Genomic DNA, 24,089 nt, shown 5'->3' on the forward strand with positions numbered 1-24,089 from the left:
AATGGGGACATCAGACTCAATAAAGTGGAGGGAGAGAGGGGGGAGACATTATTCAGGATTACTCTTTTTTTTTTCTTTCTTTCATTCTTTTTCATTTGCATTGACCCCATGAAAAAGAATTTGCATTTTCCATTTTGTACCATTCCTAATATGGCTGATATTGTTGTCTGTGGCAATAGATTCTGGTATTGAAGTATCCTCTTTAGATAAGCTCTTTTAATTCAAACCTTATTTAATGGGAAGCAGTGAGTCTGCATCATCGAGTGCTTTGCTTTCAGGATCTTTCTGCATCATTGTAATCCTCAGCTGACACCTTTTCGCCTGCTAAGTATGATTCCTCATTTAAACCTCCGATATGGACGTATACAAAATGCATATCATAACGTCGTTCCGGGTAAATCGCTTTGCTGATGAAAAAGCTATTTTTGACGCAGTGGTTGCGGTGTCACATGTAGTCAAGAGTGCTTCTAGCAGGGCCACTTTCTTCTGATTAAACTTGTATTGCACTTGAGCTGCGGGCCTCTGCCGTGAGCTTGTTTTGAAATGTTACATTTTTTGTTGAAGAAAGAAAAGAAAAAAAGAAAAATGTTTTTGGAGAGACATTGTCCTCCAGGCCTCTGAGTGGGTGGGCCAGTGTATGTGTTTGACAGCTGAGCTGGCACAAACATACAGTGTAACCAACTTACACTGGTTGCTGTAACCAAGCCAAGGACAGATTGTGAACCAGCGGTTAAAGAAAATGGATGGATGTGTTCTTAGTGATTCTTACATCGTCAAATTGTAAAAATGTTTGGCCACTAGACACCTGATAAAAAAATTTAAAAAAATGTTTTCACATTTCTTCAGCTAAAGTGTGCTTCATGTTCTTTATACATCCTGATCTGGCACCTTTTCCTCTGTATTTTGTCAAATCTCAACTAGAGTTGTCACGATACTCAAATGAGTAGGCACGGCAGACTCGCTGCTCGGGCCCGGTGCTTCTGCCATGGTGAGTGTGTTGTCTCGTGTCTGGGCGAGACAGAACTTTAGCTTGTTGTTTGTTTTGAAGCGAGTTTCTATCGAAGCGGAGCTGTCTTCATGGAGTTCGTTCTTGCCGGCAGAAACACACGAACAGCCAATTAGCTAACAGACGGGCGGACCCAGCGTGCGGAAACAGCCTATCATATCCCTGGACGTCACCAGTAACAGGCAAACAGCCAATCATTCAGCAGCTGTGTAGTTCAGTTGCGGTTCCATGTTGGTTTGTTTACAAAGGAGTAGCATGCAGTGAGAAGCCGGGAGGAGAGCAGAGGCGGCCACTATGTAGCGGAGACTGGCACCGGTAGTATAGTAATCCACGGTAGTACCGTCGGGTAAAATTTCTAGCGACGGTTATGATTTGGCACCGCAGGGTACCGTGTATACCGTGGGTATCGTGCAACTCTAATCTCAACATCAGTGGCCAAAAGTCTTGAGGATAACGATGGATTCCAAATAATAAAAAAAAAAACATATTTTCTCACCAAAACTGTCTCTTTTAATAGTAAAGGATCAGGAACCCAAACTGATCAAAGTTATTTGAAGCTGTTCTTTGTGCTACAGTTGACATGTGTCCATCCTCATGGGAGGAATGGTAAATGGACTTTTATTTATATACTGTAATTTTTGGACTATAAGCCACTACTTTATTCACACGCTTTGAACCCTGCGGCCTATACAACGGTGCGGCTAATTTATAGATTTTTACTGACCAATGGCCAACAGGGGGCACTCTCTCTCAGCAGTAAATGCAAAAGTGAGCCAGACATGTGGGCAAAGATTATGCGCTGAAGAAGAAGACACTAGTTTTGATTTTGAACTGTTATTTTGCACATCATGCACTGACCATGGAAAGCACACAAAGAAATGCATATGATGCAGCTTTTAAGTTAAAGCCAATCGATCTGGCCGTCAAAGACGGAAATAGAGCTACTGCACGTAATCATGGCATCCCGTGTTGATGCCGTGTTGATGGCGTGTTGATGCTGTACTGCCGATTTTCAGGCACAGTTTTTAAAAAAGCGTGTCTTAAATTAAAACAAACAAAAAAAATCTTCTGTGTACCGTCTTTCTGTGTAAATACCTCATGTTACATGAAACATGTCACATCCACCTGCTCACACACTAATGGTAGAGGGTGCCTGCTGCTTATCAGGAGCGATAGAACACTCCTTATCCAAAGTGCTCACGGTGATGCTAAGCTCATAGACACATACACACTCACACCAATGGCAAAGCCATCAGGAGCAATTTGGGGTTCAGTATCTTGCCCAAGGACACTTTAACCGAAGTGGTGAGCTGGGAATCGAACAAACTGGACCGCCCGCTCTACCACCTGAGCCACACGCACCCACAGGAGGAGGCGTTAATGAGAAAGCTAATGTGGGCTGCAGTTCAAAGTCTGAGGATATTTTTGTGTGGAGTCGTAGCTGTTAACCCACAACAGAAGGGCAATATTAATTCTCTACGCACAGATGCATACAAGTTATGATTGGCTATGTGCAAAGAATTCTATGTACAGAAACACAATATTGGGCTGCTGTGTGATGTGATGCTTTTATGAAATATTAATAATTTAAATTCTCCCTTTTATGTATTGATTTGCAGATCTGTAGGCTGAAAAAACGCAATTACAGTTGGACAAAATCTGTCTTAAAAAACTGGTGTGGTAAACGTTGATTCAAAATGGCAGATCGTAACTCTTTTCCCAAACCAAGACACTTCCTACAAATCTACCACCGGAGTGTCTGTTTGAACAGATTCACCTCCGGCCCCTTCCTTGGCCTGTCTTAAAAGGTGGCGCCGTGCTCGAGCCAAAAAAAGGCTGCTCGGCTGCTGCAGTGCATTTCTCAACTCAATGACTCTCCAGATGGCAGGTATCTTTAGTGCTCGGCTCCCTTGTCCTGAGCTGCGACAGCTCTGCCGCGCTCCATCGGGCTGCAGCCGGCCCGCCCTCCCAGGGTACTTTTAATGGACTTTAATTTGAAACACATGATCAGGACAATACAGACCGTGCACTTGCTAGCGCAATGGAGATAATAGGCCTCCTTTTCATATGGGCTCAGCTATTCACGGCATAATTATTGCTAAGTGGAGAAAAATGATTGCCTGGAGGCCCATGTTGAAGCGAGCTACTTTATATTATATATACAGATGGTGAGGCAGTGTTTTATGTATATGCCGAGCTATACGGGACAGTTCTGTTCTTGGCAGGCTAAAATTAAAAGCATTAAAAGTGGGATTGTTCCCTGAACCCCAACACAACAACAGATATGATAGATATAGGTGGCTGGGTTTTCTAAGCACACGCTGTTACAGTGATGGGTCAGCTGAACGGAATAAAAGAACTCAAGTACACGTCTCGCTGTCATCTGAGAGTACACATGGTACCTGTGTGACTGCCAGGCAGGTGTGTTTGCCTGCTATCATTTGTTATGTAGCTAGAAGGCAACAAGATAGCATAACAAGAAATCACAGAGGGAGCCCAGAAGAGGTGTTGCAGTGTGGACGTGAGCACAAAGCCACAGGGAATGCATTTGTTAGACTTGACTGGGCACGCATTAGTGTTTGACACTGATAATCATGCAAGATAATATTTTAATTTGTCTGAGTACCCCAGCTGTGATTGAGTTGTAAAAAGCTTTTGACTTTGTGAAATATCTCTTACATGCACTAAACTCATGTAGACGAATACTTTTCAGTCCTCTTGACTCAAAAAGAAACTGTGAGAAACTGCTGAGATAATAAGAGTGGTTGATGGGTACACAGTGTGCTGAAGATGAAAACACGGCTTTGAATATTTTCCTGCATACATAAAGTGATAAAAGGTCATGAGCACATGTGGCTCATTTGTGATTAGCTGTAGAAATGATGGCATTATGCACCTTAATGGCCCCTGTTACATCAATGTACAGCGTCTGTTTAATAGCATGACACTACGAGGTCAGCTAACTGTGTTACGAGCATAATAATTCCATTGGTGTGCAGTCTTTCCATATGAAAGGGTTCGTCTTTCAAAGGCTCCTGTATGAATGTATGATCAGAGTAAATTACGGTTTATGTGGAATACATAACATCTGTCTTTGAAAGTTCATTTTTGACCTTGAAAAATGATTTTGCACAAGAGATTTCCTGATGTGTTCTTTTTTCTTTTGGGATGCCAGCTGAGGCTTTGTCCGACAGTGAAGAATGATTTTGTTTTTATAGGTCATGGATACATGAAACTTGCATGCACTTTGTCATGAACACATTTCACTTGAATTAGAATCACCAAGCACACTACACACAATTCACACAAGTCATAATCAGAGCAACACAGCAAACGCAGCAAAGTTTCCAAGAGTTCAACAAAAATAATACCATCCTCCAGGCTTTCGACCAAAAAACAAAAACTTTTTTCAAATAAAGTTCAGTAAATTGTGTCTGAGTAATCCCTCCTCTCAATTCATCCAGTAAAAGATCTCTGGCAAATTTCCATGTTTGTTCCATTAATTTATTTTCCCCCGCAGGAGTAAATCCTCTTTTCAATCAAGATAAAAACAAACGTAACCTCTCCGACTCTGTCAGAGTTACCTTCGGTACCGGGAAGTGATTGTCTTCATACACACTAGATACATGAGCCCGGGCAAAGATCTCCTTTTTCCTGAGGATCAGGTTAGTTTGGAAGCGAAGGCGATGTAGCTCTGGGTGTTTTCTCCTGATGCTGCCACTGATGCTGCTCTGCCTCTTCTGCGATGATATGGTACGCCACCATCTTGTTTTTTGGTCACCATTTAAATGAAACGGTTCGGATCAATCTGGGATCCAGTTGGCTGAACAAGAAGAGGTTTGACTGACATTAGTTTACTTTATTTTCTTTTTTAGAGAGAATAAAAAAAAAACTATATATGGCAGATCGCCACATAACTTACACCATCTACCGAAAAGACCATAAAATGTGGACAGAAATATCAAGTAAGGGGACCTTAAGTCAAGCTTATTCTGGCAAAAAAGCCTTACATTTTCAACGGATGACACAGCTACAGTATCCCATCATCAAACATCACCTTTTGTTGGAACAGACAAATGCTGGCTCACTTTATGATTACTTTAACGTGGATTCTGATTATTTCAATTATTGATTAATCTGCTGATGATTTTTCCCGTTGAAGATTTCCCCTGTAAAATGCCAAGAAATCCCTTGTAATAATAACATTTCAAAGGTCAAACCTTGTGTTTTGTAAAGCAGCATGTCCACTCATGGAATGGGAGAATGGCTGAAAAGAGTAATCTATTATTAAACTAATTAAATAATTTCTTGCCAATTGGCTAATTAATCGAGTAATTGTTTCAGCTCTGTAAAAGTAGGAAAGCGAGAAAGCTACGCTCCGGAATCCTGATGACCCTTCGCTCCCGATAGTACAGACGGTTCATTTGCATAACCCTCTCCTATACCTCCCTCCATATAGGAGCATCCCTACTGCTGTGTACTTTGCAGGCTCCATAAATTGTGGGGCATAAAACCAGTCCTCCTCTTCCCTCCCATATGGGATATGCCAAGGCAGTGCCAAAAGAAGCCGTTTGATTTAGAGCACTGTACATAGATGCATCAAGAATTTATAGGAGACTTAATTAGGAGTTATAAAAGTGACTTATAGTAATTGTGTGGCACACAGGGGCCTATAATGCGGCAGTTATCATTTCCATAACTCCCAAGTCTTGATTCCTTCTCTGAAAACTTTTATGTGTTGGTGGAGCTGTTTGTGCTTTGATGTTAATGCACAAAGCTTTTCTGGGTGGCAGAATGTTGCCGCTGCAATGCTGCAGAAGGCACTGTGCAAATGGAAAAAAAGAAAAAAAAAAGGCAGAAACCTATGCTTTGCTCTCTGTTACTGCAGTGTGTCATAGAAAAAGATGGTATTCGAGTTTACACACATTATCCCAACATCGGGGGCGAGAGGCATGACGAAATACGAGCCATATTTTGAAGCAGAGAGAGAGAGATTGTAGAAAATGTCTCTCGGTAAGAGGAAGTTCTCTTGGGTGTATTCACCTCCTTTTTCTTGCCTGTGTTTGATCAAAATGGTTATCCGACTCATTTTGCAAACTGTAAATGAGGCCAGAGGGATGCAGAATTATAGGGAATCAACATAAATGTTGAGGGTTCCAATGCAGTATGGCGTATACGTCTGAATATATTACCAAATCAATTTAGGCCAGGACAGTGGGAGCTCACAGCAAGAAGGCTCCTGGTTCAAACCTTGACTCGGGTCTTTCTGTGTGGAGTTTACATGTTCTCTCCATGTTTGTGTGGCTTCTCTCCAGGTAGTTCCTCCCACAGTCCAAACATATGCAGGTTAATTGGTGACTCTAAATTGGTCATAGGTATGAATGTATCTATCTGTCAGCCCTGTGATGAACTGACCACTTGTCCAGGGTGTACCCCGCCTCTTGCCCAATGCCATCTGGGATTGGCTCCCCATGACATTGTTCATGTTAGCCACTTCCGTGTTGGGATTGCAGGTTATTTTGTTCCCTTTTAAACAAAAGTATTTGTCATTTGCAGTCGACCACAGGAGTGGTTAACAGCAACTTTATGTTTTTTAGTTTGTTGTGATCAGACTTCTTATTTGTCAATCTTATCCATGCTTTCTTCTGTCACTCTTTTTATGAATGCAACTATTCTATTTTTTTATTTATTTGTTGCCATCCCCATTTTCAATCTGCCTTTAAAGCTTTCATGGGCTCTGTTCTTTTCCAACCAAGGAAGCAGCCGTCAGTGAGTTGTAGACAGTGATTCAGAAGTCTGGAATCAGGCTATGGTTTATCGTGTTGTTTATCCAAATGACAAAAAATACACATTTTCTCATGTCAGTGGTATCCAGTCATGCAGATAGTTTTGTTTTTATTTTGTTGTTTTGAGGTGTCTGTCTTTGGGATTTCTGCTTCAACAGTTTTTTGTTTTTTTTTTCCATCAAAGAAATTAGTCCCTGTAAAAACTGCTGAACTCGGCGGATTACATTAAAAGGTGCATTGTTTCTAGAGGATTATGTTGCTGTTGAATTTTTTTAAATGTCATTTTTCATTGCTGTGTGCACCACTAATGAAATCCCATTCATCTCCATTTTACTGGTGTTGAGGCAGAAATATCAGTGACAGGGGTCCTATAACCTAGGAACATAAAATCTAGCATCAGAGGAAAGTGAGAAAATGTGCTTTTTGTAAATTGTGTGAACTTTCCCTTTAAGCAATTAACCTGAAGATTTTTAGCTCCGTTATAGCAATTCTTAACACGTTAGCATTTTCACTGCAACTTTAGCATTTCAGTGTCTGATTTGTGGTTTTGTTATGTGTGTGTATCAGGGAAGCAGAGACACGACCCCTCACATATTTATCTAGTTATTTCCCACCTCATCAAGCAAAATCCTTAATTATTTTCAAAACTGAACAGGTAACGTCGGTCATCGTTGCAGACAGGAATGCTCAGAATCTCGACGGTATGGGCATGTGGTAAGGTGGATCTGATAGCGGTTGGAAATCCCGTGGGAACAGGTGTTTGTGGGGCCAAATACTATCCTTGTCACTAATTGGCCGCACAGGGCCACTACTTTTTATCTTGTGCCGTAAGAATAATAGTTTCTCTCTCTGTCTCGTTCTCACCTTATCCATCTTTTTCACGGCAGTCGAGGAGCGCCATTATTGTTATCTTAGCCAGTTCTGTCTGAGACAATCACTAGATTTGGTGGATGGCAGCAGTTGCTAACAGGTAGCTTGTTTGCAGTAGAAAACTAGTGACAGGGTCAGTTGTTCTGTTGTGTGTGGGAGAGCAGTAAAGGCTTTCCTAGAACACTGAAAACCCATGTCATGCTGTTCACAGGGGACATGTCTCTGCATCACCAACCACTAAGACTCTTTTCTAATTGATTTCAAGAGCAGACAGTCACTGCAGAGCAGTCATTTATCTTTTATTCGGATTCATATTTCATCTTGAGCAAAAGTGCACTTACACCAGGCTTTAAATAGTTGGATAGCAACAGCCAATGCAATAATGTTCATTTCCCCCAAGCATTTCTCATATACCTCTGAGAAGAGGAGAAAACAGTCATGAAAAGGTTTCATGAAATTTGTCTTTCAATGGCTGATGTGTAAGCTCTCCTGTGAGAGACTAGAGTTTGAATCAATTCATTTCTCATTTAGTTTCCATCTGTGCTTGATTTACCTTCCTTCTCTGTGTAGATTTGTTTCCCGTAAAACACACAAGTTAAGGCTACAAGGAGAAAAACAACTGTAGTCCAATACATAAACCTTAAGATTTATTCCCTATACATAATACTGAAATCCAATATGCCTGCATAACTCCTAAGCAAAGAGTAGTGAAACAAAACCTGCTTATAGCGCCCCTGTATGCCTGAAGCATACTTTAAATTGTTTGATGGCTGAATGCGATAAAAACCAGCACTGCCTGGAATTCATTTCTACTGAGACATGGCCGTCAAAGACCTCAACGCTGATCTAATCCGCAGTGTGCGAGAAGAGTGAAAGGTGTTCAAACACCTTTTGCAACAACAGTGTTTGAGTGTGTTTTGAGATAATGAAGCCAACATTCACTCTGTTCAATGGCCTTTTCCACCCTTGGATGTATTTATTGTTAAACTCGTAGTATGTTGGAAAATGTACAGCCCCTAATTTTAGTTAATACTTAAACTATTTTAACACTCAGTCTATTATGACACTCTTTACATGAAGGTAATACAGTTCTACGTCAGTCGATGGCGATATGGTGCTGTTGTGGTCATGCACAGCTCAGTAATCAACAAGCTCTAGCCAAGGACGCTGTCTTTTGGTCCCCCCTCTATGGTTGCACAGGTAATGTTAAATATGTCATCATGACAAGCACTTCTTTTCATGAACTCTAGTCTTAAACTGTCGTTTTATATCATTAATTAACGGACCTCAGCAGTTGGCAATGTAAGAAAATGTGTTCCAAATGTTGTTTAGAGCTAGCTTGTATTGAGCTAACTGAGTGAAAGTGCTAAAATGTTAGATTTAAGTTAGTTTCACATTTTGTTAGCCCGACTATAGAATATGTCAGCAGAAATATGTGTGTTATGTAAGTAACTGCAGGTAGAGTTAAGTGAATGTGGGTTTTTACAACATTATCTTAATGTGTGAAATGTTTTGGTGCTCAGAGATATGCTGACTGTGAATTGTGTGGAGGAGACGGTCAACCATTTTGACATGAAATAAGTGAGGTCAACACAGGTGTTGCCACTGATGCTAATGAAGGCTTTGTTCCATTCAGGTCAAGCAGAGTCAGTGTGTTACTGTGGTGGCTCACTGAAAAGGCTCTGCTGCACTAAATGGAATGAGACCTTAATTAGTATCATTGGAAACACCTGGGCTAACTCTATTACATGTCAAAACTCACAGAAGCGCATTACATTCACTATATTTATATATATATATAGATATATATATATTATATATATATATATATATAGATAGATCTATATATATTTTGACACCTTATCTTGTAATTATGAGATGAGGAGAGGTGGCACATTGGCCACTGCACTTCGGTAAAGTTAGAAAGATATTGGCAGATTTGAACTTCCGGGATCAATAACTCTTAAGTGAAATGTTGTTAAAACATAAAACACGCATATTTTCAACCATAGTAAGATAGAAAACGAGCTACAACCTAATGTTCATCAAAACGAGCCATTCTCTGAGCCACACCAACAACATTACCATGCAGGGACCGTCTACAAAGTGCAACACCGAAAGAAGATGTTACAAACATATTCAAAAACTGAACTATAATACAGAGTAGTGTCACCAAACTCACTACACACTTCAAAAATTCCCAGAAATTATGAAAAGTCCTTATTTTCCCAAATAAGAGCTGTAGTTTAATATGTAGGAGATCAATGAAGTGTGTAGTGAGTTTGATGACACTACCCTGTATTATAGTTCAGTTTTTAATATTTTTGTGATAATTTTTTTCAGTGTTGCACTTTGTAGACGGTCCCTGCACGCTGCTCTCTCAGCCGGCTGCAAACACTAACAGTAACAGTGTTTAACAGTAAACACTAATGTTGGTGTGGCTCCGAGAATGGCTCATTTTGATGAACATTAGGTTGTAGCTCGTTGTGATGAACGTTTGGTTGTAGCTCATTTTGATGAACATTAGGTTGTAGCTCATTGTGATTAACATTAGGTTGTAGCTCGTTGTCTATCTTACTACGGTTGAAAATATGCAAGTTGTGTTTTAACAACATTTCACTTAAGAGTTTTTGATCCCGGAAGAGCCAATATCTTTCTAACTTTACCGAAGTGCAGTGGCCAATAAGGCACCTTTCCTCATCTCATAATTACGACTTTAGGATCTCGTAATTATGAGATAAGGTGTCTTTTTTTTCTTTTTTTTATCCAGTGAATGCAGTGCTGCTTTAAGTGTGTCTTACCTGTCGACATAAAATGGCAACTTTATTTAAATACAGTAAACAAATACAGGCTACTTCTTTGTCCCCAGATTCCCTACCAAAAATCTTGGTTTGGGACTTCTTGTAAATTAAGCAAACGTTAAACATTAAGTCATGTCTCCCTTTGTGTCTGTTTGTCACAGCGTGTTGGCTACTTCTGTTGAGCCACCGGTTAAAAACAACAAAGCATTTGGTATTTGCAGATGGAAATGACTGTGTTTATTTGCATATAGAGAAGTGAGATGTGATCACGGGTGGTTACTTGAGACGCATGTGGAGAGGCATTCTAATGCAGGTTGAATGACGTACTCGAGCTGTCTGTGTTAATGCCAAGTGTGAAATGGTTTTATTGCTCTCTATTTTAAGGTTAGGGAAAAGGCACTGTCTCACTCAGTGTCTCTCTTGGTCACTGGGCATTATTGCAGCTACATGTGTCTCCACTACATTTACACGGTCTCCAGTCAGTCTGGAACAAGGACATTGAGGTTCATGGTCAACATCTAAGCCACCAGGGGACCCCAGCTTAATTTAACTGCTGAAGAAGAGATATTTAGCATAGGTTTTGGTTTTTCTAATTATGAACGTGACCCCATGGCATCAAGACTACAACCTCCTACTGAATGTCAAGTCTAATGAGCTGGTGGTTAACTTTGGGACGAAGCAGAGGTGGAACTACAACCCCTTTACTATCAAGGAGGTCACCGAGCGCCTGACCTGGGTGCTACATGCTGACTCTGTGGTACGAAAGGCAAGGCAGACACCCTTAGGTGTTTGAGGAAATTCCAGGTATCCCCTCTAATACTGAGGCATTTTCTACTTCTAGTAAGGCCCTGCAAAGAGGGGCTCAGTCAGTTGAACATACTCTAACCTGCCTAGACCAGACAATACTACTACTAAGAGGTTCATATCCTGCATTTCAAAGCACCTTCAGCTGTGTCCAACAGTCAGTGCAACACAAACGTTTTCTAAACCCACCATCAGCAGGAATAGATTAGTTTAACTAACGCGCTGACTGCAACTCCTCAATCACCATTTGAGCTCCTGTCCTTTGTCGTCTCCCTCGGCTGTCACAGACTCCATTGGTGGCGTGGCAGCTGGCCGGCCACACCTTTGATTTATCATAGTGAGTGGGAAACTATGAAGCTTACATTGTGACAGCTCAGAAGCTTTAAAATTTAAGATGTCATTGAACTGATGAATGAAGAGAGGAGAGGCTGAGCCTGCCCGCTGGCATCGTATATCACTGTCCAAAGTGATGAGGGACCCTGCCTGCCTCCCTGTTACACAGACGCAAAGACTCCGGCGGGAACCTTTTCTTTACTGAAGTTGGATGTATCAGAAATTTTCCAAAGTACAGCCGCCGATGGGTACTGTATATTAGACTGTTCAACTTCATAAAGGTTTAGACAAATGTTTGCTCCCAGCAAACATAGGATCCAAGCCTTAACCGCACACAGGACACCAAGATAGATGCTTTAGTCTGCTGCTATTACTTATTATTGTCAACAAGACACATGGACATGGAGTGATAATGATGTGATAGAGTTTGAAAGAATAAGGAGAATCACACCAACTCCAAATCAAAAGCTGATTATTGCTCCAATCTGCCTACGTGCAACGCTCTTGTTGTGCTCTTCTGAGTACACTGGTAATGTAATTTTTAAAATGGAAAACACACCTGCTGACATAGATAGATTTCCCCTCACGAAGCCGACAGATAAATTTGCAGCGGGTGACAAATGTGTATCCTTTTATCAGAGTAAGTGTCAGATTGGCTGTGATAAAAGGCAACAAGTAGAAACATTAGCATAGAGCTCAACCGAGGCCACCGACTGCACCACGCCGCGAGGAAATAATGCACAGACGCAGCGAGGGTATGAGGGAGCTGTTCCCACAACATCAATCAATACACTGTCTGGAAAATGCACCTGGGTTATTAATTGTTTGCCCGAGCACCAGAAAATGTAATTAGTACATTGAAATTGGGCCACTGGCTGCACTGTACTGTACACCTTCATGTCAACCGAGCTATACATCATTCCTCGCATTCATGTGCGCTCATTCTGTAGGACTGTTGGTTTATATCGGGTGCTGAAGAATCAGCCTTATGTTCAACATTTGTTTTTAACACAACAGCAGGCTAAAAAGCTACTGTATCAAACTGAATAATTTGCTGATGAAGCTGAAAATGGCCACATTAATGTCACATCTATTTCAGTTTTCATTTATTATCCCCATGAAGCGCTTTGTCGAAAGCTATAGATCTAATTTGTAATGGCCGAGGCGAATAGAGATGCCTATATCTGTGACAGTATGTTAGCTTAAATGGTCGCTTGGTAATGATGACAGCCGTTCAGCGCTTTACCGATAATGTTTTATAGCTCCAGACTGACCTCCACCCTGGAATTATCCGGCCATGTCTCAGACTCACTCGCCACCTAAGACCTTTTAACTCAGCCGGTCTAATTATAGGCCTGTGCACTGTAGACACAGGCATTCATCTTGGAAACAAGACTGAGCTTTTTCTCTCTTTGCTCTGATCTCTCCACAGTTGTACAGCTCAGTGGACTTTGGAAGAAAATGGCAGCTCATCCACGAGCGCGTCACGCCAAACCGATTTTACTGGTGAGTCATCCGTCTCCACATCTTTGCTCTGTCTTCCTGATATTTTTATTCAGCTCCATTCCTTCTTTTCTAAAGTTTTGTTTACTCTGGAAATGCAGAAACAGTTGCTCATGTTCTGCGCGACTGAGCAAGTGATATTGATGGCTTAGAACAAGGTGTGTGACTGACTGGTGATGCCGCTGAAATTCTGCACTTTTTTTCCCACCGCTTGATACAATCAGGCAGAGATTAATCTCCTCCTCCAGAACACACTTTGCATTCAGCGTCCGAGGGCATGTCGCATTCCACTTCATTTCTCACACACGCCCTGCTCATATCAGACATATTGCACATAAATAATAGAATTATTATTTTTACATTGGTAGTAGAAGGAGAGGGCAGAGCTGGTTTTCTACAGACGCACAGAGAGAATCGTACAGTATAAGGAGCTATGACTAATAATGGATTCAGGACGTCCCTGTCACTTCTCATCCATTCACGTTTGCTGCTCACTCCCCCTGCAGTGTGCCTACCATGTCCGAAAGTGCACACTCATCAAAAACGTAGGCCCGGATCTATTCCAGCTCACTGGTCCTTTACCCCTCTCTGAGGTGACCAGCTTATGCCCGGGTTCGCCGGTGGCTACACGCCGTAACTTGCATAAATCTGGAGCTACTTCCAAGCCATTGTGGCTTAATCCTAAATAATGTTCACTATCCATCGCTGGCTTTGCCCTTCAATGCCAAAGCCCCTTCAAGGACATCTAAACACTGGATGGGCCTCTAGCAATGGCTAGGCAAGCCTCCAGTTGGCTGCATTTAGACAATGGCTTCATCAGCCTCCGAGGGTTATGAAATATCGCCATGATGGGAAAGCTGTGTCCATCCAGTCTAATCCACAAGCAGTGAAATGAGCAAGAAAGCAAGATTATACCCAGAGATATAGTCATAGTCAGAGAGTGTGGTGACCCTGCACCACCCGGGATATGATGAGTATTTATATTTCTTTGGATTGCTGCATTTTGCTGGAAGGGAACTAGAGTCGCTGCGTATGTGCTTGCCATAATATTGCTTTTAGTTTATGGGGAAACTTTGCTGTATGCTTCTAACTGGAACCCTTTTTTGGATTTCCTTCACTCTCTTTCTATTCATTGCCATCATGCTTATGTATCCTTTCACGGCCTGTCATTCTCTCCAAGGTCTGTCTCGGGCCTAGACAAGGAGCCAGATCTGGTCCACATGGAGGCTCATACACCAGATGGAAGTGAGTGTCTGCTCCGCACACATGTACATCAAAGAGGCGTAATGAACAAGTCTGTATAGGAATGAATTCCACCAAGAGAAAAGAAGGCATCCTCTGGGAAACTGCAGCAGCTTGCCCTCCCAATAAACCCGGTGCACGACTCCTGATTAATATGGCCTTTCCTTTTACTCGCTGAATGTCGGCTCTATAACTCTGAATGGCAGACCCATCAGGGCCCTCTATAGGTGACATGGGTGAAGCTGTTTATGCATACGTGTGATATGGGAGTAGCCTCACGCCTTTTTTTTTGTTCTTATATTACTGTGACTGACAGGCGGAAATTCTTGTTTGTGGTTTCTGCACATGATAAGAATAAAAGACACACAAATTAGTGTGGTAAATGTCAGACTACCTAGACAGGAGGAGTATCCTACACATTTCAAATAAGACATAAATATCCTTCAAGCTCTATTTTAATTATGTGTGTGAAGTGTAAAAAATGGCTGCCGCTCAAAGATGCCCTTAATTTATCACTCCTTACACATAAAGCATTGCTACAGCTCTATATTTAGAAACACTGTAAGAGGCATGGTAAAATTAGCAGTCATAAACCTCTCTGTGTGTCTTCCTGTGTGACAGATGTGCAGTATGTCACATGCAGAGCTCAGATGTGCACAGAAGCTAACAGGAACTACCCATTCCCTGGATACATTGACATCAGCTCCTTGGTGGTTCAAGATGACTACATATTCATACAGGTAGGACCCCACTCATTATGTGGTATGTTAATTATGCTATGTACATTATTAGCCCTGTAAAATGTGTCTACTTTTGCCACTATAGCTAGCTGAACTTTTTTAATCTATCTATATATATATATATATATATATATATATTATATTATATATATATATATATATATTATTATTATTTAGGGCTGTCAATCGATTAAAAAAAATAACTAATTTCGCAAAAAATTCTGTAATTAATCGCGATTAATCGCGATTAATCTATCAATAATGTATCAATAAATTAAATGCATTTTTCTGAGACTGAAGCTTATAATGAATATTTATTTATGTAAAATGATCAAATTAATGTAGAATAAACACAGAGAAGTATATTTAAATTCATTCATCATTTATTGGCTTAAGGTGCACATATGCACAGTGCAAACGGAGAAAAGCCAGAATGAGGAAATATACTGACGAGTGCCACACTCCTGTAGTGTAGACAGGGTGTTTTGCTTTGAGGTGATATGTTAAAGTCGTGTTACTTCTGTGGAATTTAAATTCGGCTTTGCCAACTGTGCCAATGCCTTGTTTTTGTCCAACGAGCCGTCAGGCACTTTTTAAAATGAAATGTTTCCCCTAAAAGGCCGTCCTATCCACTTTCGCCATAGCTCCTTTAGTTAGGATAGACATAGACATTATACATAGACTCTCCTTTAGTTAGGATAGATCATAGACATATATACAAGACTCTCCTTGGTAGGATAGATCATAGACATATAACATAGACTCTCCTTTAGTTAGGATAGATCATAGACATATAGACTCTCCTTTAGTTAGGATAGATCATAGACATATAGACTCTGCTTTAGTTAGGATAGATCATAGACATATTACATAGACTCTCCTTTAGTTAGGATAGATCATAGACATATATACATAGACTCTCCTTTAGTTAGGATAGATCATAACATATATACATAGACTTTCCTTTAGTTGGATAGATATAGACATATATACATAGACTCTCCTTTAGTTAGGATAGATCATAGACATATATACACAGACTCTCCTTAGTTGGATAGATCATAGACCTATACATAGACGCCTCATTGAGCAGGTTGGTCCGTTGCTGCTACGTTACGTCCGCCATATTGGTGTGGCAGATCTGCCCGTAAACTAATACAAGCAGGGCCGGTTTTAGCTGTGGGCAATGTGGGCGACCGTGCAGGGCGCAGGCTCCCGTGAGGGCTTTAAGTATGCCTCTTATACACCCCTTCACACACACACTAATATATCTGGTAAACAAAGCTCTACTTTGCCACATCCAAAATGGCGGCCGCCCACGGAAGTAAACAAAACCGCGTATTATATATATATATATTATATATTATATTATATATATATATATATAGTACAGGTGTGGATTTAATTAATATAATGTTATTTCTTATGACTTATTATGATGTGTCCTGATTTCCTATGCTGCTACTATGGAAACCATCTCTAAGGAAGAGTGCCAGGCTTTGTAGCTCTTTTGACATAGTGTCCATCATGGGAAACACACTGGCTCAAAAAATTCTTTTTTGAGATGTTTTTTTAGCATCTCTACCCCTGAAAAATGGTTTGGTTTAATGATCAGAATTTGATCCATTCGGTTCAGTAACGTCTGGAAAGCCTCGGAACAGCTTCATGATTAAATCCCCATTCAAGTTAGCAGATAAAGTTAGCAGCTTGGAGGTCTCTGATGTGCTTGCTCTCTGGGCCTGTAGACCTTAGCGGCCCACTGAATGAAGGGATGTGTCCATGATTCACATGCTTCTCAAGGTGTCAATGACCCCGCAGAGACAAATACCTCACCACCAGCCTGTTTAAACTGAGGAGGCCTCATGGATGAGAGGCAAAACGTCATCAAGAAACCAAACTAGAGGTCATTTTATGCTCGGAAATCAACATTTCTTGATTTCATGCACTACTGAGCAGCTTTGATAAGAAAGAACTGAACCCAACCAGGAAACATAGAAACATAAATATAAGCTTCCAGACCAGCTAAAATGTTAACAAAGAAGGTCCCATACATAAACGTAAAGAGAATGGACGTTTCCTGCCACCGCTAGCTCTACAGAAAACCATCTTTAACTTGCTAACTTAGAGATGCTCAACATATTTTCCAGGCACACATTTCTGTTTCTGCTTATAGTATGTTGGAGCAAATGTTTTTTTGAACACAGTCGTCCCTCGCTATAACGTGGTTCACTTTTCGCGGACTCGCTGTTTCGCGGATTTTTTTTGTGTAATTTTGCATGATTTTTGAAGTATGAAGGCACATTGTGTTCTGCATCCTAAATTGGCTAAGGGAGAACCACACATGTGTTCTGCGTCCTGATCAACTAAGGGAGTACTGTACAAAATGCATGTAAAAAGGTGTATAAAAGTGTGTGGTTAGGGGTTTTACCGCCTTAAAACATGTATAATAATTGTAAAGCTTACTTTGCGGATTTAGTTTATTGCGGGTTATTTTTAGAACGTATCCCCCGCGATAAACGAGGGACCACTGTACTTTATTTTTCAATTTACCTCATAGTACAATAAACATATACATATAACATTCAAATGAGATAAGCACGAAAAACACATGGGTAGCGCTAAGATATTACAAGATCAGGGAAATAATGCATCAACTACAGGACATAGCAAAGCACCAAAATACACAGTACAGTAAGACTGTTAAGTCTCATCTAACAATGCCAAAAAGGGTTTCCAAGTTCTCTGAACGTGTAAAGTCCTTTTATTGAAACAAACCACCTCCATCCTTCTGATAAAAAGCATCTCATTAAACCAGCTTTTGAAACATGGGGGCAGAGGAGATTTCCAGTTGAGTATTTTTTTTTTTTTTGCTGCCTTTGTACTGTTAGAGCAGCCAAAAATTGCCAGTGTGCAGCTAAATATGTCAGTCCAGTTATTTAGTACTGGACAGTGCTAAAATAAGTGTGATAGCGATCCCTCTGCTTTGCCAGATCTGTCACACAGAGCCGAAACCAATTTAAATAGTTTGTTGAGTTTGGTTTTAGAGTAATGTAATCTGTGTACAACTTTAAATTGAATTCATCTTTATCTAGAACTTATACAGCAGCTCTGTATACTGGCCAATCCCTCCTCCCACATTTCCTGCGACACTGAAACACCCAATTCTGCAGCCCAGGCCTCTCTAAGATGACCAGTTTCTACTGGTGTTACGATCAGGTGTTTAGAGTCAGGCTGTGAAAGAAATAGGTCATAACGGATGAGCCTATCTGGTCTGGTTGTGAATTCTTGAATGCGTTCCTGTATAAAATGCCTGACTTGAAGATAATAATAGAAATGTTTTTGAGGAAGACGATGTTAGATTGAAGCTGAAGAAATGAGTCAAATTTTTTATTTATATAAAACTCACCAATGCAGCACAACCCCCTCCGCCTCCAGTCCAGAAGAGTTGTATCCATCAGTGCCGGTTTAAATGTTTATGAATGATTGTATGTTAAAGAGGTGTGTACTGAGACATTTACCAAAACAGTTTTTTTTTTATTTTTTTTTATCCGATTCAGAATCCTTATGGATTTTCTGATAATTAAATTATGACCAACTATTTTGTATGAAGTCTGCACTCCAGAAAAGAGCAACACTGGTAAAAAAAGTTCCCAGGACCGTCATCAGACTGGCCATCATCAGAGAAGCCCCGTTGCCAGAAAGCGAGAGCCCTCACGTTCGCCACCCAGTAATAATGTTTTAACACAGGGAGGCCAGGGCGGCCCTGCTCATATTGTTCTGTAGGTGGAATTCTTGAGGTTGATGAGTACAGTGAGATGTCTTGAACAGAAAAACAGAACAGTTTGCTAAAGGAAGTAAATAGTGGCTTGAATTTACTAGAGAGTGTTTTTCAGTGGGTTTTGTTCTACACAAAACCTTTACAACACAGTCATTTGATTGAACACTGAAAATACTGCTGAAGCATCTTTCTTCTTTTTTCATCTCCACTGAAACAAAGTCACTGAGCTCTTTCCATACAAAGGTTACCCTACACTATCTCTGGTATAAAAGATTGTGCTTGGCACAAAGAAAACATTTACTTTTACCTCAACTGAACATTTATTCCTTGTTTTTAGTGTGAAGCCACACTAGTTTTAATATTCATCTTAACCACTGCCTGGTGTGTCATATTAATCATGATTTGTGCGATGGAAAAATCTGAAATGTTAATGTTCTGAATTCCAAGTAACACGGACACAATTTATGGGTTGTGTTTTAATTTCCTCTACAGCATGAATATTATTTACTTTGACATTGTGTAAATGAGGTTTCGTGCATTTAAAAGTCAACAGGAAAAGTCAGCATAATTACACGTCCAGTCCACAACAACACCAATTATATTCAAATGTACTGCTGCGGTGCTTGATGTCTGCCAAAGGTGTTTTCAGCACCTGTGTTTGGGCAAGAAAATGTATTTGGCTGCGTTTTCTGCTTCATCTCTTTAAACCTGGGTATAAAAGCAACATATGGTGCCTCCAACGGTCTTTAGATAAGATTCACTACTTTCAGAACCAGCTTGCCCGAGAGACTAAATGATCCTTGTCCTCCGAAAACCTTCCCTGTGTGATGTCATACTGTGCGATGTAAACCTGAATCACCTGGCTGTGCTAAATGTGCTTTAAAAATGGACTTTTGTGCAGTTCAATGTATATTTCAACGTTATTTTAGGGATGTTACATGAATTAAAACAATAATTACAAAACCCTGCCTTCTATTGTTATTCTCAACAGCAGTTGTAGTAGGAGCGGTAATGGTGCTCTTCCAGCTGTTTGATCCCACTAAATGTTTTATTCAGTGGAGAAGACGGATTTCTCACAAAACCTACTTACCTGAGCTACAGGCAAGCCCTTCCCCTGGAAACCTCACTGGCCTTGGCAGCACATTACACAAAGAAATAGAGTTGTTCTCCAAAGAACCTTCAATCCTGTTTGACCTCTCCAAAGTCTCTCAAGTAAACTCACAGGCACTCAACCTAAACCTCCCCTTCAATTCTAGCACCTCCACATTTTAACACGTATGCGTCACAGACCAAAGATCCTGAAAGGGATGGGAGAAAAAAAAATCAATCATACCAATTCCTCTTAAAGTTCAAAACGCCTCTGGTTATCCCACAATCGATCCGCTGCTCCTTCACTGGATTGCATGTGGGACTGTTCAGCGCTAGCCTGCTATATCTCCACTCTGAGCTTGTTTTCTCTCTTCTGAGCCATTCGCAGCGCTTACACGATCAGTAAAAGAATCAGCTCTGTCATACAACATTAATACTGATATCACTTCTCCTCAGCAGAGAGCCAGAAGTTTGATTTGAAGGTTTTCCTCTAATGAATTTCATGTCGTTATTGATAGGAGGGAAGAGTGGGTTGTGGAGCTGCAGTCTCACTTTGCTCTGCGCGTCTCTGTATGTGTATGTATGTGTTCGGCTTCCGTGGCCTTGGGGCTAATGACAATTCTCCAGCACCCACCAGCCCTGTGTTTTCTTGCTGCATAAGCTAACAACTAACAGCTTGGGGTGTTTGCAAAGGGTCTAGACCATTATGGACGACTTTTCCTTTTTTCTCGGCTGGCAGATGAAGCTTGGTTAGGCAACTTAAAGATTTCCCTTGACAAAGAATAATGAGACTATTGATTGTCCTACGAGATATTTACCAAAGTCCACTTTGAAACCACCAAGTGCACTGACACCTAGATAGGGCAGCATCCTCTGAAAACAAGCCAGATCGCTATAAATGGCAAAGTACAAAATAAATAAAAAAATAAAAATAAAGGTGCTTTGAAAACCAGCAGGACAAAAGGAGAGTGAGGGAGATTGATGTGCGCTTTCACCCACCACTTTAATTGATTGGAGAAAATATGATATGGTGTCAGTGATGAGGTTACGTACGAGGCCTTGACACAAGGTGTCCCCTGTAACATAGCTCCATCACCGCAGTGCCAAGAGAAACTGTGAAAAAGAAAGTTGCCCAAATAAGACAAAAATATATCCAAAGTTACAGATGATGAAGGGAAACACAATACCAATAACAATATATGAAATGATTGTTCTGTGTATGTGTTGTAGGTTCCCACATCAGGACGAGCCACCTATTATGTGTCATACAAGAGAGACTCGTTCATACAAACCAAACTGCCCAAATATTCCCTGCCGAAGGTAAGTTGCAGTGACATTTTACTTCCTTTGACTCATAGAAATCTGTTTTATTTTTGGTCTCTCACAAATTTAATTAATAATTTATTAATTAAGTATTTTCATTCCTATTCCTGTAAGCTTTTTAAGTCGATGCTGTAAAATGGTGACATTTCCAGCTAATTTATTTAAAAGCTGCCATGCCGTCCTCTAAAAAGTCATACTCAGTAGTGGTACCGCACTCCCCTAAGCGAGCTACACCGTGCAGCGTGTCGTTGACCATTTATATTCACACCGCAGCATTGATCTCATGACCAGTCCCACAGGGTCAGCATGTTCTAATCTGTCACCTCTGCGGCCTCCAGTCATAACTCCTCTTAATCTCTCCCTGCTCGATGATAGGATTTACACATTGTCAGCACTGATGAGAAGCAGGTATTTGCGGCGGTGCAGGAGTGGAACCAGAACGACACCTATAACCTCTACCTGTCCGACACCAGGGGGGTCTACTTCACCTTGGCCATGGAAAATGTCAAGACAACTAGGGGCATTGGAGGAAACCAGATGCTGGACTTGTACGAGGTAGGCACGTGATGGAATTGTTCACCCTGGGGTGGTTGTGTACGGTGAGGCTTTTATTGATTGAATGGAAGGAAAGTTACAGGAACTATTACTTTCTCATTATGCATTAGGATCTGTCATAAAGTGACTCATGCCTGTGCCAACACACAGTGGAGCAAAGGGTTTTCTTTTTTCCCGAAAGCTTGTGGTTAAATGTGCAATATATTCAGATTATTATGTCCCATTGCACAAAATGACCATAGAGTATCTCAGAAGGGTGCATCAGCGGGGTTGTTACCAGTGACCCAGGAATTATTCTGCTGCTGCTGCTGAATTTTCTGGCTTCTAAAACCCTCCAGTATATTTCTCCTGGGAACAAATACTACGACCTCACATTTTAAAGGCCCACATTTGATCCAAGTGTAAACAAAAAGAATAGTTTACTGGTCATGGGGACCAACCACATACTACTCTTGTATGTCTTTAGTGGCTCTGAAACAGCTTTGTGAAGTCTGAGAAAATAAACCCTGCGTCACAAACTTGACACACAGTGTGTCAGGCATTTAACAGGGTCTGAAGATTTAATATCAAGTTGCATTTTGGGAAACGTAGGATGTATAGATTTTGACCCACACATGGAACTAAAAGTCTGTGTATCTTGGCCTCTTCTGCTTTGTTTTCAGAATGTCATGTCCCCAAATGTATGCAGTACTTTATTACTGGAATACTCTGTCACTGCAGGGACTAATCTTATTATGAGTGTTTTATTGTATGACTCAATTTTTTTTTATTATCACTCAGATTCTATAGATGTATTTCTGCCGGTCCGTGCTGTGCAGGTCAGGTGTGATTTTGTGTCATATTACTTTGTTGATTTGATTTGGATATAAATCTTTCTTTTGTAATTTCATAATGTATTTTAATATCCCACGGCCCTGATAGGGACAAGCAGTTATGGGAAATAGATGGATGGATTGGATGGATTTTAATATATAAGATGTAACACTGGGTGATATGCACTGGTAGCCTAAGCATCAAATTACATCAGACAACACTTCAGTAACTAACATTGATTTTTACAAACATTTAGGCAGTAACATATTTTAATAGGAGAAATGTGTAAGATAATAAATAATAAATATGATCACATCTTCACATTATATGCACCATACGTATGCACAAGACACCCTTTTGCAGCTGTATGAGGAGGCAATTTTAGAACTTTGGTTTGGGTTTGGTTTAGGCAACAAAATGAGTTGGTATGTTTTGGGAAATGCTCATGATTTGAATTGGAATAAGTACATTACGATGCAGACTTACAAATCATGTTGCCAAGTCACGTGCATAACCTCCTAAACTTCAAACTTCAAATAAATCAACGTTGCTCTTCACACTACGCCACCTGACATGAACGGGTTGGATGATAGCCCTGCACATCTCATACAGATGCTAAAGTGTACCTTGTGTGCAGAGGGGCGTGACAAAATGTCAGTATCTGACACTCTGGGAATGGGAACGAGCTGGTGGTGTACACATGGCTTCTTTTCTTAAAACAGCTGGCTGCTGCAGCTGGAAGCATGGTCGATGAGAACAATGAGCGTGAGCTGAATAAAGTTGCAGGCAATAAAACCAAAACAATGAGCTGAATGACACTAAAGCGCTCAGCTCAGAGGAAATACAGAGTGTGATGATAATTCTTGAGAATTTTCACATGATACATTTGATTTATTCCATAAAAATATTCACCGGTGCAGCTTTAAGTCACATGCTAATGGCATGGCCCCAGTTAGTTATAGAAATAACTGCAGATAACTGTAGCTTACTTCACGAACACAGACTTGCCTGTAGAGTTTGTGTTCCAGTCGCTTGTCTTATGAGGATAGGTTTGCATTACAGGCTGTGCTCGTGGATCTTCCTGACAGCAGACATATACAGTATGAAGAACACGCTTAATGGGGCTCACTGCCATGCACCTCTGGACTTGTAATGACCTTGTTAGCTTTCTGGCTAGCTATTGTATGTGTTTGCATTAGCATTCATAGCAGCAATGTAGAATTTCCTCCTTCTCCACTCCCTGTTGAACCCAGTTTATCACTCCTACGCTGGCAGGTGTGACTGTGAGAGCGAAGGAAGTGAGATATTGCCCAGCAGCAGTGGCAGTGGTGTGGTAATTAACAATGCCATTACTTCCCTTGCACAGTATGTGGTGTGTGTGTGTGTGTGTGTGTGTGTGCACGCTTGCCCAAGTGTGTGTGCAGCTCCTATTACCATGCAGCAGTA

General features: G+C 40.8%; 1 protein-coding gene across 2 annotated transcripts in view; it reads left to right on the plus strand.

Annotated features, from left to right (window-relative positions):
• The window catches only part of sorcs3a (sortilin related VPS10 domain containing receptor 3a), a 218,335-nt gene that overhangs the window by 138,639 nt on the left and 55,607 nt on the right, over positions 1 to 24,089 (plus strand). The window contains exons 1-6 of one of the 2 annotated variants that reach the window (XM_027285251.1): positions 8,806 to 8,862; positions 13,033 to 13,106; positions 14,284 to 14,348; positions 14,967 to 15,085; positions 21,183 to 21,272; positions 21,651 to 21,830. In XM_027285251.1, the coding sequence (XP_027141052.1) occupies positions 8,851 to 8,862; positions 13,033 to 13,106; positions 14,284 to 14,348; positions 14,967 to 15,085; positions 21,183 to 21,272; positions 21,651 to 21,830 (540 nt within the window). In that variant the 5' untranslated portion in view covers positions 8,806 to 8,850. Of the gene's footprint in view, positions 1 to 8,805; positions 8,863 to 13,032; positions 13,107 to 14,283; positions 14,349 to 14,966; positions 15,086 to 21,182; positions 21,273 to 21,650; positions 21,831 to 24,089 lie in introns of those variants that run through there. The other variant, XM_019279262.2, reaches the window with a different exon arrangement.

This window comes from Larimichthys crocea, chromosome I, assembly GCF_000972845.2.
Source record: "Larimichthys crocea isolate SSNF chromosome I, L_crocea_2.0, whole genome shotgun sequence".
NCBI classification, from domain to species: Eukaryota; Metazoa; Chordata; class Actinopteri; family Sciaenidae; genus Larimichthys; species Larimichthys crocea.